Genomic DNA, 15,941 nt, shown 5'->3' on the forward strand with positions numbered 1-15,941 from the left:
CATCATGACATTTTTCCAACGAGAACAACGCATGCCGTGTTAAAGTATCAGGATGACACCGTTCACAAGATGACATTCAAAATTGGAAAAAATGCTCGTTTATGCCAACGGTAGAAGGCATTTATAGATTCAAAAGGTTTGAAAGAGGGAGACACACTAGAGATTTGGGTGTGTAAATGTGAGTGTGGAGATGGCATAGGGTTTCATGTATTTAAAAAAGAGATAGAGATCATAAATATTGACTAGTAGATCTCTATTATTCAATTGTCTATGTTTAACATCTCCATGTATGCTACTATTTTGATTAAGACAATGATTAATGTTATGTGGATGTGATTTTGATTTTAATTTCGGATAAACACTTCAAAACACCTTAACATCAAACTTCTTCATTCATACGTGATAAAATAGATGTATATGTTACAAAATTTGCCATAACAAAAGGAAAACAAAACATAACATAGCCGAGACACTACCACCACTACCACTATCTATGGCAATTTGATTTTTCCATTGTTTGAATTGCCACTACGGAATACAAAACTTATGAACACAACAATAATACAAACAACAAAACAAAAAACGAAATTCCTATGGAACCTACCCCCTTTAGTCTTCCTTGTGTCTTCTTTTTTTGGTCCATCAACCTCGACCAAACTCATGTCAACACTAACCGAATTTTATCGTTAATAGTGATCTCATCCAATTCCATCTTCAAACTTCGATATTGCACCAATTCCTTCTCTAAATCTCTAATTTTGTTAACCAATTTTGGGAGGATAAATTTTGATCTCGGATCAACTTCATCTCTGTCCCTCCAACGAAAAAACTTGCATGTTTTAGCTTGAAAAATAGCAAAACAGAGCATAATTTTACAAATTGAATTTTTCAATAAGTCAAAAAATTGGAGCAAGACCATACACCATAATAGGGACAAGACCAGTATCTTCTTCCAGGGTTGTTTTTAGACCAAGAAGTTTGCATTTGCAACAAATTCCCGTGTTGACATTGGACCACAGTTCTAAGCATAGGATCACTCTCATCCATACACAATCGACCAAGGTCAATTTTTTCCATAACAAACCCTAACAAATGACAAAATGACTAAATATGAGCAAGAATTACTCAAGAAATTTAAAACAATAAATTTCACATGAACGAATTTAAAGAGAAATAAACCCTAACTAACGAACCTCTTTCCAACAATTGGAGCGATTAAGGTGTTGATTTTTGGAGTATAACGATTGGAGTGGTTGAAGTTATGGAGTTGTTTGCTTTTTTTGACAAAAAAATGGAGATGGGTATTAAATGGGTGGAAGAAGATGATGAAGTAGCTGTTTGGGTGTAAAAATGGAGGGAGTTCAAAATTAATCTATGTGGCAGCTTAGTTGGCGCTCCAAAACACGTCAGATGCAGTTTTTTGAAGGCTATCACGCGCCACTGAGTGGTGCATTCACACTCTTGTCCACATCAGCAAAAAAGAGGCATTTTGATACTGAAAATTTTTATCAAGGGGGTAATAGAACTCCCGCAAAGATTAGGTGTGTAGTTAAAATTTTGATCAAATGTTGGAGGTATTTTGAGTATTTTCTATAATTTAGAGGATTTTAATCCATTATCTCAAAATGTGAAGGACCACCTTGTTGAGAGTGAAAATCCCAATGGTCAATATCTATGTCTGTCTGTCTGTCAGAGATATTTTGTGCCTGTGTTTTCCATCTGTTATCCATCATCACCTTCATCAATCCGCAACTTTCTACCCTTTGAATCATAGCAGCTAACAGTACCAGTCTAGTACATTACATTATTGACTTTCACAGTAAGAATCTTTAGCACTGTTTTTCCTTTTTTCCCTCCCTTTCTATTTGATCATTTCTTTTAAGTAAAAGCCAGAATTAAAGGGTACTTTTGTGGTAGGTCCCTCTGTTTTGAATTTCTTGAACTAATCAATTTTTCTACTCGCACTTTCTCTCCATACTGTTTATGTAAAATCCTTGTTTGCCTGCACTAAACATTCTGTTCCTTCTCATTCATGGCTTATTCTTCCAACATTCTTCACCAACCATTGATACCACACACTCAAAGCTTAAAGGTTTTGTCTTCTCCATAATCAAGTCTCTTAATATTTGTCTCTTATCCAATTACAACTCCCCACCCCACTCACCCCCTTCAACTACCTCAAGAATAGAGCTTTCACAAACCCCTAATCAAGATTTTGCTTACTACTCTTCAAGAACAGAGCTTTTCACCACCCATGTGATTCTCCAATCAATAGAGAGAGAGAGAGAGAGAGGGAGAGAGTCCCCACTATACTCCACACTTCCTTCTCCTCAATTTTGAACTGTATTCACACAAAAATGCCTTGTCCTTTACATATCATCACTCTTCTTCTATTCACACTTATCTCCTCCACAACTACCACCGCTAGGCGGATCCTCCATCAACCCTTTTTTCCAGTAGTTGATTCACCTCCTTCCATAACTCAACCACCCCTCTCTTCTCCTCAACCTCAGCCTAAATTCCCATTTTCTTCACAATCACCCCCAAACACTCCCTTAACAACACAAAACCCATTCTTCCCGGTCTTCCCTTCACCACCACCACCACCATCACAGCCACCACCTTCTGACACTATTACAACCTTTCCAGCTAACATATCCTCCCTCATTCTCCCACAATCTTCCTCGCATCATTCCACTAAACACATCTCAAACAAACTCATTGCTATCATTATCTCACTTTCTTTACTCTCTGCAGCTTTTCTCACTTCAATAGTCGCCTTTCTCGTGCATTACAATCGCCATGGAAAAGCTATCGAAGAGAAAAAGAACTACTATCAACGAACAGATAGTCTCCGACTTGTCCCTCCTAATGCCACCCCCTCCGACGGTGGTGCCATCAAGAAAAGCAATTCGCCGCCTCCGCATGCAGAGGCGGCGATGGAAGAGGAAGTGCCACGTCACACTCCCTCTTCCACTAGCTCGGAATTCCTTTACCTTGGGATTCCGAGCTCAAGAGAAGTTCAATCACAGGAACTCCGGAGACTTGGATCACCGGAGCTCATGCCACTCCCGCCATTGCCCCGTCAGCATTTTCATAAGAATGCTGAAGTGGGGTCCGGTGAAGATAATGAAGAAGAGTTTTTTTCTCCTAGAGGGTCTTCAGGTAGTCCAAGTCACACTATATCAACTTCCCATGCAACACCATATGAAGTTCCATTACAAACCAAGAATACATTTCCATACTCAAACTCAAATTCTCCTTCGGAATCATCATTAAATAGTCCTTCCATAGAGTTTAACTTAAGTCCAAGAAGCTTAACATCCAGATCACCTGATTCGTTAGTGAATTTTCTGGCTCCACCACAGTTTATACCCGCACAGACGACGTCCAGGGGATTGGCATCACCTACGTTATCTTCTGGTGATACCCATAATTCCCCTTCAATGGTCTCAGATTCATCAGCACGGATATCTGAGTCTTCGCTGATGAATCTGGGCGGTTTTGGTGGCATAAAATTGCCACCGGCACCGCCTCCGGGCCCACCACCGAGGTTTTGGGAAGCGGAAAATGGTGGACCACCAGTGTTGGTGGCACCATCTAGGCCTGTTTCAGGTCATCATGTTAATGGCATTACTAATGAAGAGAGTATAAAGCTAAAGCTTAAACCTTTGCATTGGGATAAAGTTAGAGCTACCTCAGATAGAGCAATGGTTTGGGATCAATTGAAGTCTAGCTCTTTTCAGTAAGTCATAAATTGTTTAAAAATAGAGTACATTATTGTTTCCTAATTTTGAAGAGTGTGGTTTGGGTTGTAGGTTGAATGAGGAAATGATAGAGACTTTATTCACTGCGAAAGATGGCGTAACACGGCTGGCACAGCCAGTGTTGAATCAAGAAAACAGGGTGCTTGATCCTAAGAAGTCTCAAAATATTGCAATTTTGTTGAGGGCACTCAATGTCACTATTGAAGAAGTTTGTGAAGCACTTTTAGAGGGTAACATATCATGCACTTTTGTATTTTAAACTTTATTTAAATTCTCTTGAATGCTCACAAGTAGTAATCATTAGTTAGGATTGCAGTTAAGGTTAAACTTCCCAATGCATTGCATTAATTTTGATCCACTTGTTCTGGTCGAGATATCTAGCTTAATTTGATGACTTGCCTTGTTTGATTTTTTTTCTCTAGTGAAACATAATCCCCCAAATAGGTTTTGTTTTTGACCTTGAATGTTTACTTTGTAAATGTGTTACTACTTTTCTAGATATGTTCTCTGATTGCTTGCCATGGATATAGTTACTCTTGCTATGGAAATTTAGCCTCAGAAGTGTTTAGTGGTAGTGCTGAATGTCCGATACTTAAAATGTACTGTATATAATACCAGGTCCAATGCTCTGTCTTTGGCTGGTTCACCTATCTGTTCGATCAATCAATGAACTGCAATTTTGGTGCCACATGCTGGCGGCTTTTAATTCCAGTCTCATTCAATTATATAGCCATCACTCCCATCTTGGACAACTAGTGATCTTGTTGGCATGTCATTTTCATATTTATGAATAAGCTATGTTGCTTATCTGATGTTTTTGTTGGAAAATCGGGGGATGAAGAGCATTTTCATTTAATCATTTTCTCTTGAAGCCAAAAGTATGATACAATTTTTCTTTACAATGATACAATTTTTCTTTACTTCACTCCACTTGCCTAAATGAAATTGTTATATTTCTAGGTATTTATAGGTTTTCTCCCAACATGTACCTTAGTTAATACTACTAAACTTTTTCCTCTTCAATAGTTCATGAATAACACATACATGCATCCCTGAAACATAAACCTAGTAAATTCATGTCCTTAATGATGGTTATTACTTTTTTATAAGAGGTTTTTGCATGAATGGACTGATTCAACTTCTTTTTGCTAAACCCAAATCAGGGAATGCTGATACTCTGGGAAGTGAGTTACTTGAGAGTTTATTGAAGATGGCTCCCACTAAAGAAGAAGAGCTGAAGCTGAAAGAGTTTAAAGATGAATCACCATTCAAGTTAGGCCCAGCTGAAAAGTTTCTCAAGGCAGTGCTTTATATCCCTTTTGCATTTAATAGGGTGGAGGCAATGCTATATATTGCAAACTTTGATTCAGAGATTGAATATCTTAAGAGGTCATTTGAGACACTAGAGGTATGTTATGCTATCTATTCTTGAACAGAACGCTTTGTGTAACTTGACAATCTTACCTGTCGTTGCTTGACAACTGATTTTAGCTTTCTATTCTGGTTTCAATGTTCTCCCCAACCTGCTGAATCCATTATGCAGCTTTAACACATTGGAATGAGTCAACTTTGGTCTGATATTGCCATTCTTCCTCTATGTACATGTACCATTGTCCAGACATCATTCATGCATGAGTTTCCATTTAATTCCATATGCCATGCCATACTTTTATGGACATTCATTCTTAGTCAGGTCCAATTATTGTGGTCATGTAGTTTTCATCAATATACTTCCACTCTAGATATGCTATGTTTGATCAGCTTGATGACATCAAAATATTTAGTTCCTTAAATTCAGTTAGTAGCTCTGATTTGATGAGCTGAATTTTGATGTCCACCTCCTTGCTAAACTAATATATTCATCCTTTCAGACTGCTTGTGAAGAATTAAGGAATAGTAGGATGTTTCTAAAGCTATTAGAGGCTGTACTCAAAACTGGGAATCGCATGAATGATGGAACCAACAGAGGAGATGCCCATGCATTCAAGCTCGACACACTTCTTAAGCTTGTAGATATTAAAGGTGCTGATCGGAAGACCACACTACTGCATTTCGTTGTTCAGGAAATCATCAGAGCAGAAGGGTCTCGTCTTTCTGGTGCTGATCAGAATCCAAATGTAGAAAAGAACCAGCAATCTACTCTACGAGATGAGGTTGAATTCAGAAAGATTGGCCTTCAAGTTGTTTCTCGCCTAAGTGGTGAGCTTACAAATGTGAAGAAAGCTGCTGCCATGGACTCTGATATTGTTAGCAATGAAGTTGCAAAACTAGCTTCAGGAATTGTTAAGATGACTAATGTTCTTAAGCTGAATGAAGAGTTGGCGCCGAGTGAGAGTAGCAGAAAATTTTCCGAATCAATGAATGGATTCTTGAAGAAGGCAGAGCAAGAAATTATCAACATCCAAGCTCAAGAGGGTGTTGCCCTCTCAATGGTGAAGGATCTCACAGAATATTTCCATGGTGACTCGGCCAAGGAAGAAGCTCGCCCACTTAGGATATTCATGGTAGTAAGGGACTTCCTCTGTATCCTCGATCAGGTGTGCAAAGATGTTGGGAGAATGACTGAGCGAACCATAGTCAGCTCAGGTATGCCAGTCAATGCAGGTCTTCCCCAAGTTTTTCCTGGATACAATGTAAGGCAACAAGATAGCTCCTCTGAGGATGAAACAATCCCATTGGCATCATAACTTCTTGTTATCAGATGAATTCCTTCGTCGTAATAAGCTGGCTTATTTCCACTGTATAGCTTAAAACGAGTTTGGGGGAGCCTATGGTTTGGTCTTTTTGATGTCAAGTAGTGGATATCAGTCTTGCTTTTCTCACCTGTATTTATGCCTTTTCTGTAGTTGCATTCTAGAGCCATCTTATCCTTACATATGTACTGGTTTTATTGATAAGCCACTATCTTTAAGGTTGTAATATAGGAAGTAAAAGTATATCAGGGAATATTATTCTGATATTTGATCACGAGACAAGTTGGAAATAGTTTGTTAATATGTCAGATTTGCTGTTGAATTGTAGTTCAACACAGCAGCATGCATTTGCATTTTTAGGTTGTCTGCAGGACTGGAATTGCCCTCGTTTTCCAAAGAAGTATATTAGAATAATAGACCACAAATGTAGTAGCAACATTATAACTGACGGGAGAAATGATGTGAAGCAGCAGCTGGTTGAATTCCTCAAAAGTAGCAAAACAAGAAAATAAGCTTATATTAGCTTTGAAGAGGAGCATTGTTAATACAAAAAACATAAGGTTCTCTATACTTGCAACTCTAACTGGCTTTGAAACATTGAACTTTAAAACTTGCCTAAGATCTTTTTTGGCAGAGCAGTGAATAGCTTTAGTAGTTGCTTTAAATACGTGGACATATCTTTGCTTTGCTTCGAGTTTGGAATTCAGTATCCCCGGTACTTGTCTTGCTTTTCTCATAATCTGCTAAAATGATGCTACAAGTCAAGAACTAAAACTTCATGATTTTTCAGCATCCATCCGTTCAATCACACGCCGTGCTTCTTCCTCTGTACCAGGGACGACATTCCTAACCCGTGTTCCATTTTTTAGCGAATCTTGTTGGACGGTGAAAGTAAATTAGAAATTGTTCGAAACCTGTTAAACAAAAAAACTTACTGCAACTGATCAGCAGAGGGTAAGACAATAAAATAATTCTATACTGAAAAGTCTATTCATTGGGGTACACAGTTTAGATTCTTCTTTTATTCTCAATGATGAATTTTGTGTTTCTCTCTCTCCCCCTCCTACCTTTATCTTTTACTAATCATATGACCAGAAAAGAAACTAAAAGCATTTGGAAACTAGATTAGCTAAACCTTTAAGCTGCTAGACTAAAAACACAATAGATCAGAATTTCCTCGCAAGTAAAGTCATAAGAGAGGTTTCATTTGGGTTTTGATGGAAATATTTACCAGATATATCCATTTTTGTCAGAAAGTAGAACAGTTAACAAGACTGGATTTGCTAACAATAATTGACCGGAAAAAATGAAATCACACGAGCATTATTAGATGATTTTGAAGAAAACCTCAATGAATGAGAACAAACATTTTGCTTCAACAAGAGCTAATTGTGTGCATGAGATAAGTTGATAATTCACCATATACTAAAAATAAATATTGAAACACTTTAGATGATCCACGTAAGCACTATTATCAGTAATATCAATGATGCAATATAATATAAATTAGAGTGCCCATGCTCACCTCGCTAGAGCGCAGCTCAGGCCGCATCACATGAGCTACCACTTCTACATTGATCAGAGTGAATTCTCTAGTTCTGTGTACAGAACACATGATTTGAGGCGGAGGAAATTTCCAACATCAACCTGCATCAGCAGATTCAGACTTAAAATCTCAGCAACATATTTATATATTGAGCGCAGAAACTTAGCTTGAAGCATTACCCCACCTCTGATTATAACGAATGGTATGTAATTTTTCAAGTTGAGTTGATTACAGCCAGGCTGCAAGTTGGCTGAAACAGCCTCATACACACTAGAAATTGTAAAAGATCGGCGAAAGCCCTACTTAATACCTTATTTACTTCCACTTCTAAGTGGCTGTTAAAAACTTAAACAACTTCTAAAATGCTCTATTCATTGTACCAGACACTTTAGCACAGATAAATAGAGTACTTTCTCAAGCATCCAACAGAGAAAAAAGAAAACCTCAATGCTGGAGATACGCTTATTTAAAGATATAAACAAGAGTTAGAAATCACAAGGAATATCATGAATTCCAAGAAAATAGATATTTTCTAAATTTTAAAACATCATTTGATCTGTTAAGATATTACAACCCCTAATAAGTGGGGTAAAACATTTGATTTCCACGTACAAGTCAAATATCAGGCGATGGATGTGTGGGCACACCAGGCGAGATAGGATTAGGAATGAAGATATCCGAGACAATGTGGGAGTGGCATCGGTGGAGGATAAGATGCGGGAAGCGCGGCTGAGATGATTTGGACATGTGAAGATGAGAGACACAGATGCCCCAGTGCGGAGGTGTGAGAGGTTGTCTATGGACGGTTTCAGAAGAGGTAGAGGTAGGCCGAAGAAATATTGGGGAGAGGTGCTTAGACAGGACATGGCGCAGTTCCAGCTTACCGAGGACATGACCTTAGATAGGAGGCTATGGAGGACTCAGATTAGGATAGAAGGCTAGTAGGTGGTCCCGCATATCCCGTCATACTAGTCGCAGTTTCGATCTTCATTTTCTTGTCCTTTGATTCTTGCAAATATTAGTCATTTCTTGCACCACAATTATCGTATTTATCTATGCTAGCTATTGCTTCATTTTCTCAGGCTGCTTTATCATGGCTTTTGTCGCTTTCGTTAGTTTCATTTCCGTTTTGCTTTGTACTGTTTGTGCTTATCTAACCTTTTCTCATCATGTTCTCTTGAGCCGAGGGCCTTTCGGAAGCAGCCTCTCTATCTTCTAAGATGGGGGCAAGGTCTGCGTACACTTTACCCTCTCCAGACCCCACACAGTGGGATTTCACTGGGTATGTTGTTGTTGTACAAGTCAAATATCAGATGCTGGATCATTGGAACTTCAAATGCCTTCATCTTTTCATGTAACATTTACTCAATGAATATGTCATGCAGCATTAACTATATTCTCTAGATACTAGTAAACCGTAAATTATCACTACAAGGTACTTATTCCCTCCCCCACCCCCAACCGTCCGCCCAAAAAAAACAAAAAGAAGAAGAGATCAAACTATTACAAGGTAAAAGCTTTAATCAAATATTGCAAATAGTTGTGTACAATTTAGTCAGACATTAGTAGATGTCATGGAAGTAAATCAATGATGAAACTAGTTGCCTTCTGCAAGTGTGAGAATGGATATGTAGAACTAATACACACATATATCAAAATATGACCCATGAAGCCAAGTCAAGCTGACTAGGTATATGTTGTGTAGGGGATTAAACATTTGACAATGTATAGAAACTTAATGCACTCATATAAATTAGAGGATCATACAGCTGGGGATTGTGTAGATTAAAACTGTACTTTCTTGGTTTTATGCATTAGGTTGAAAATGACACAAAGTTCAGTGCAAGATCAATTACAATTAACATTACACACTACTCTGTTCCACTTTCTGTGGCTGAATTTGGAGAGCAGAGGTCAAACTACTTAATGTCCGGTGTAAATTAGATTCTTCAAGTTTTTTTGAAATAAAATTTACATATTTGGAGATTATATAAAAGGTACTATAAGTCATGATAATCAATAACTCAAAATAATATTTAAAATATCGTGGTGTAAGAAAAACCTTTTTGACTCTCTACATAGTAATAGTGCCACAGAAAATGGAACAAAGATATTATTCAATTTGATTAACAACTTAGAAATCATATATTAGGAAAGGGTGGACCTCCAGAGGAGAAAGAATGAAGAGTTTACAAACTTTTGCAACAGAAATTGAATTGCCAGAGCTTTGTTTGTCATGTATTGTTTGCTGGATTTATAATCAAACTTATCGTTTAGTATCCTCCCCTCAATCTTCCAAATCAGAACCAAGAGAATTTTAATGTAAAGACTAGTGTGACTATATGCTAAGAGGTAATCAATCAAACTTACAGGCTTCAAGAAATCAACATGATCAACTTCCACAAAGCAAGGTGCACTGCCTGCAAATGCATAGGCTGTTGCATAAGCCAGCTCAAAAGCTCTCCGCATCAAGAATCCTCCAAAGATTCGACCATGGATGTTTCGTTGTTGCGGCTGGCAAATCAAAGAGTTCTGAAGACATGTATCCTTTATTAAAATGCTGTCTCTATCTGCTAAAGCAGGCATATCACAAAAGATACGGCTCTCAGCCAACAACTCGCTTAGCCTATTCGCTTCCTCACCCTGAATTTCCTTCTTCTGTTCTCGTCTTTTAATCTCTCATTTTGTTTCTTTCTTCTGCTTCTTCCCAGAGAAACTTTTCTTTTTCAGTTTCAGGAGAAATTTGATTAATTGGAGCTGATTTTCCGGTCTTAGAGTCTCGGGCCACAAAAGTGAAGTTTGCAGTTAGAGCTAATCACTCCGATGTACTGGATGCTTCTGCAAGAAAATACGGAGGCAATGAAGCACGAGCACATGAGATAGAAAGCTATCAAAACTCGGCTTTCCGTGAAAGCAGAAGTTTACCCATAAAAAGACTTTGAAAAACTTAGCTTTCTCAGGAACATCTTGTATCACAATCAAATAAATTTTGTTAAATTTCCAGAAATCATAACAAGCTGGAAGGCATGTAATTCTGTTTTCTATTACTACATTTTCCATTAGAATATGGAATTGTGAAACAAATTACTTCTTATTTATGAACACCACAGTCCTTTTGAGAATGAAAGGCACGAAACAAGCAAATCGAACGCCTTTTCAAAGTGAATGGCATGATTTACAGAATATATAAATGAATTTTGTACTTATAGCAGAGAATTGCTATTTTACTTATTAACATTCAGCTTCTAGTAATGAAAATACTACAACAACAACAACAACAACAACAACAACAAGAAGCCCAGTAGAATCCCACCATGTGGGGTCTGGGGAGGGTAGAGTGTACGCAGACCTAACCCCCACCTTGAAAGGTAGGGCGGCTGTTTCCGAAAGACCCTCGGCTCAAGAGAGGAAAACAAGAAGAAAACAAGACAAAAGGTCAGATAGGGCCAAACATATCAAAAACAATATGAAAACGAGGAATAACAAAAGCGAGGAAGTCATGGTACAAAGGAGCATTAACTACCATAGATAAATAAGATAATCAAAGTACAAAGGCCCAACAAATATAAGCAGAAATCAAATGGCAATAAAGAATGAGCAAAACTACAACTACTATGGTGAAAGGATAAGCAACCTAGCCTTCTATCCTAATTTGAGTCCTCCACAACCTCCTATCTAAGGTTATGTCCTCGGTAAGCTGAAACTGTGCCATATCCTGTCTAATCATCTCTCCCCAATACTTCTTTGGCCTCCCTCTACCTCTCCTGAAACCGTCCATAGCCAACCTCTCACACCTCCGCACTGGAGCCTCTGTGCCTCTCCTCTTCACATGCCCAAACCATCTCAGTCTCACTTCCCGCATCTTGTCCTCCACCTAAATACTAATGAAAATACTAATCCAACAAATTACACATCAGTATATTATAACTTCAACAAGGCCAGAGCAAGATAACATCAATCTCAAACTTAACTTTCATTCAATAAAAAATTATAAAAAGGAATTGTTGGCATTATTGAGTTTTACAGTTAATTTCTGTAATAACTCTACTAAGTGAGTAAAATTGAGAAGGAAAAAAAATAAGACAAGCCTAAAATCAGAATAATCGGAAGAAGACTACCACTTGCTAGGAGTAAAACAAAGAGTGATAGTTTTAAGTGAAAGATGAAGAAAGAAGCAAATCAAAAGAAGCAGCAAAGCAGTAGTAAAAGAAGAAGAGGCGCGTTACAAACTCATGAAAAAGTAAAAAGCAATGATGATAAAGAGAACAGTGAAATGTACATGGAGTAGTCCTAGTACTCAAATAACAAAAAGCTCTTGTCACTTCCTTTTTTTCTTTTTCTTTTTCATCTTTTAGAGTGAGATAGCCAGTATTAACCGTTGGGATCAATATTGGAAGCTGGCAAAGAAAGAACCAATTGATATGGAGCATGGCACAAGTATACAAACCAATAACAAAGAGGTAGAGAAACTAAATACATCTAAGGATAAGCCAATTAGTGATTCTTCTCAAGGGGGGGATCCAACAAACCAATAGGCATCAAAGGAAGTCCAAAGAGGAAGCGATATCCAGAATAATAGGGAGACTACGAATAAAAGGAGGGGAAAGGGTGAACCACCCAAAGAGGTATATAAGCCCACTGGAGTCATCTTTGGTATAGACAAACCTTTACCTACTACTGATGACTATGTTGAGGGTGCTAATACTGGAACTTCTGTTAGTCAACATGAAAATAATGTGGTGCATAAAGACAGAACTCAGGACTCTCCTAATACACAACAACTGGATGCAACAGATAACCATGATGAACCTCATCAGACAAGGAGTATAGAAGGGTCAAAAATGAGAATTGGAGGAGACGTTACCATCCGGGATATCAGTGTCATTATGTGAAAAGTATCAAGATATGTTGGAGCTATAGGTGGAAATACAATCAAACCAATCGACTTTAGTGAAGAGATGCATAAGAAGACAAAACAATAAATGGTATATGTGTAGATGAATTGAAAAGATTACATTGAAGGGAAAAGTTTGAGGTAGAAGACATGTCAATCAAGGTCAAAATTCAACTCAAAATTTCTTATTCAGATGCAAAGATATAATTTCAAATAATTCAGATTTATTTGCTAGTTTATTCTAAGTTGCGTGGACTCTTCACTTTCAATGTTGCACCCATGTCGGATTCTCCAAAAATACACTACTTTCGGAGAATCCGACACGCACCCATTGAACATTTTTGAAGAGTTTGAGCAACATAGAGTTTACTCTGATGTATTTAATCATGATTTGCTGATAAAACCCTGCATATAAGGTGTATATAGATAATCTAGTATCCCATTGCTGGAAGCAAGCTGATGCATTGCTAAGATCTATGTCGACTTGACAGCTACCTTTTTTGTTATTAGTTTTTTGCACTTTGAGAATCTCAAGTTCAATTGGTAGTACTATCCCAGCCGTGGCAAAATAATACTCCCTCTGTCCCATAATAAGTGTCACCTTAGCCAAAAACATGCAGATTAAGAAATCAATGATGAAGTGTGAAGTTTACCAAATTACCCTTATGCAAAAAAAAAAAAAACTTTTTCCTCTTGATGATTAGAGCATGCACAAGTAGTCCATTGGGAAGCCAACCATCATCATTTAGAGTACTAGTACTTCTTTTGCCTCTTACTAATCCTATCTTCCATAGGCTAAAACTTTCATTTTCACGTGATAGTTCCAACACGTTGACTTTAGTAGGAGTAAATATTTCTTGAATAAAGAAACTTGTCATTTTTTTCCAAGGGCAAAGTTGGAAAAAAACTTGTCAATATATGCATTGGTTTCCTAAGGTGACACTTATTATGGGACAATTTTTTTTGGCTAAGGTGACACTTATTGTGGGACGGAGGGAGTAACTTATAAACACCTAGGAAAGAGATAGAATAGTACTAAATGATTAATTTAATTTAACATGAATTAGGAACAAGTGAATAATCTCCCACGGAAATCACAACTTCTAATTATGAGTTGTGGAATATACCTGGTGAAGATTGCATGACTTCCAGTTGAATTTCCATAGATGACCGACCAACCCATGTAACAGCACCCTCTATTGTCAGATCAGTATCAATACGAATAGGTTTCTTCAGAAGCATCTTGTCCACAGAAGCAGTAACTAGTATCAAGGGCCTAGTAGTACCATCATGACTGGAACAGTGCTGGTTTGAAAAGAGAAGGAATATGAGGACGATACATCAAAAAGAGGAAATCACTTTGTGCCAAATAATTCAAATATGGCCAAGCAGGCAGCAAGTGTTAAACATTTCAGCCGACACAAAAAAAAATAAAAAAATCATGACTAGCACAACAATAGGAATAACAAGAAGAAATTAGTGTAACACAATTTGATGAAAGTGACAACCAACACAAACGTGTTCAAGGCTTAAGTACAGTATCCTCTTCAGTTCAAAGAAGTTCCTCTGGATAACTAATCCCTGCATAAAATAATACTCCCTCCATCCATTTTTAGTCGTCCATGTTTGACTTGGCAATTCCTTGAGGAGCAATAAATAAAATGACAATTTTACTGTATCACCTCTAATTATTATAAATCATCTAACTAATAGAAATCAATCAAACATACTTACAAAGTTATTTAACTACTAACAATTTCTTGAAGTTTCCAACTCAATAATTAATAATAAGGATAAAATAGGTATAAAATGGTAAACTATCTCTTGGTTTTCTAAACTGAATAAGTAAAAGTAGACGAGGGGAGTACATAGATTCCCTCCTAACAAATCCCTGTAGTACTAATACCTGCATAACTCTAACGAGCTACCAAACGACCCCTAAGTCCTCACGGTAATTAACATTCAAGTCCAAACTTTTTAACTGTAAAGATAATGGATACCTTGAAGGATATAGTTCCAGCCAAAGCATCAAGGTCTTCAAGCAACTTTCCCATCCTAATCTCATTCCAGGGGTTCCTATACTGCTCTCTCAGCACATAATCAGAAGAGAATTTGTAAAGAACAATAGTCCTACTCTTAGATGGGGTCTTACTAATTAAATCAGTTTCAACTGGTGGTGCGTTCTCAAAAATACTTGATCTTGCTTCCCACAATGCATTTGTTACAGGTGAATGGTACATTCCAGGCCACAAACTTATTGGTTTTCTAATTGAACAACCTGCATCTATTGGATCACCAAATGTATCATTTGAAAATTGCTTAGTGTGACAAAATTGGGATACCATTTGATCACAAAATGCAGTCTTGATTATGGGTTTTTCATTCTTGGCTAAAAAATGGGGTTTTCTTGAAAATCTTTTGATAAAAAAATGCAATCTTGATGACGGGCTACCCATTCTTGTTGTAACGAATGGGGATTTTGAGATGAAAGTTTACAACACAAATATGAGACTTCTTGAGAAAATTGCAAGACCAAAAAGATAAAATTTTGAGGCAAGAATTTTGGTATTATCCTGATGCATTAATTAAGGAGATAAGTGGAGAATTATGGGTAGAAATTTGTGTTTAATGGAATGAAAGAAAGGAATTAAGAGAATCTTTTCTATTTTAGAGAGTTGCAACTCTGAACTGGAAAGCCGTGAGATCATTTTCTTCTTCACTAAACAATCTCTCAACACCAAATGCTACAAGTAACATCATACTTATTTTAACTATATTAGAAGCATGAGTTTGGAAGAAGGTTTAACTGGGCATATAATTATTGGTGAGTCGTTATTTTTTTTATTTTAGGAGAGCTGACTTAAGTTTTAATTATTAGGTGGAGGTGATAATTTTCTATTAGTGATTAAGGAGTTTTAAAATTATCCAAATTTTTTATTTTGACACTTTGACCCTCAACTTTATTTTTAATACTTTACACTCAAGTTTTATTTTTAACACTTTGACCTACCCCATCTAGACCCCGCCCCCGCGCCCATGCC

General features: G+C 37.3%; 1 protein-coding gene and 1 pseudogene across 1 annotated transcript; one reads left to right on the forward strand and one right to left on the reverse strand.

Annotated features, from left to right (window-relative positions):
- The first annotated feature begins 1,844 nt into the window (after positions 1–1,844).
- LOC132636042 (formin-like protein 2) lies at positions 1,845–6,768 on the forward strand. The gene is made up of 4 exons (XM_060352701.1): positions 1,845–3,745; positions 3,819–3,997; positions 4,931–5,175; positions 5,639–6,768. The coding sequence occupies exons 1-4, from the start codon at positions 2,358–2,360 to the stop codon at positions 6,452–6,454; spliced, it is 2,628 nt and encodes an 875-aa protein (XP_060208684.1). The 5' UTR covers positions 1,845–2,357; the 3' UTR covers positions 6,455–6,768.
- A 149-nt stretch (positions 6,769–6,917) lies between these two features.
- LOC132636043 (acyl-coenzyme A thioesterase 2, chloroplastic-like) lies at positions 6,918–15,675 on the reverse strand (annotated as a pseudogene).
- Between the last annotated feature and the right edge of the window lie 266 nt (positions 15,676–15,941).

Source organism: Lycium barbarum, chromosome 4 (genome assembly GCF_019175385.1).
Source record: "Lycium barbarum isolate Lr01 chromosome 4, ASM1917538v2, whole genome shotgun sequence".
NCBI classification, from domain to species: Eukaryota; Viridiplantae; Streptophyta; class Magnoliopsida; order Solanales; family Solanaceae; genus Lycium; species Lycium barbarum.

What these genes read in the sequence shown, in the direction of transcription:
- LOC132636042 (XM_060352701.1), top strand. Translation starts at nt 2,358, where the DNA reads ATGCCTTGTCCTTTACATATCATCACTCTTCTTCTATTCACACTTATC. An exon ending in TTGAAGTCTAGCTCTTTTCA is followed by an intron (nt 3,746 to 3,818) that starts GTAAGTCATAAA and finishes TTTGGGTTGTAG; the next exon opens with GTTGAATGAGGAAATGATAG. An exon ending in TTGTGAAGCACTTTTAGAGG is followed by an intron (nt 3,998 to 4,930) that starts GTAACATATCAT and finishes AACCCAAATCAG; the next exon opens with GGAATGCTGATACTCTGGGA.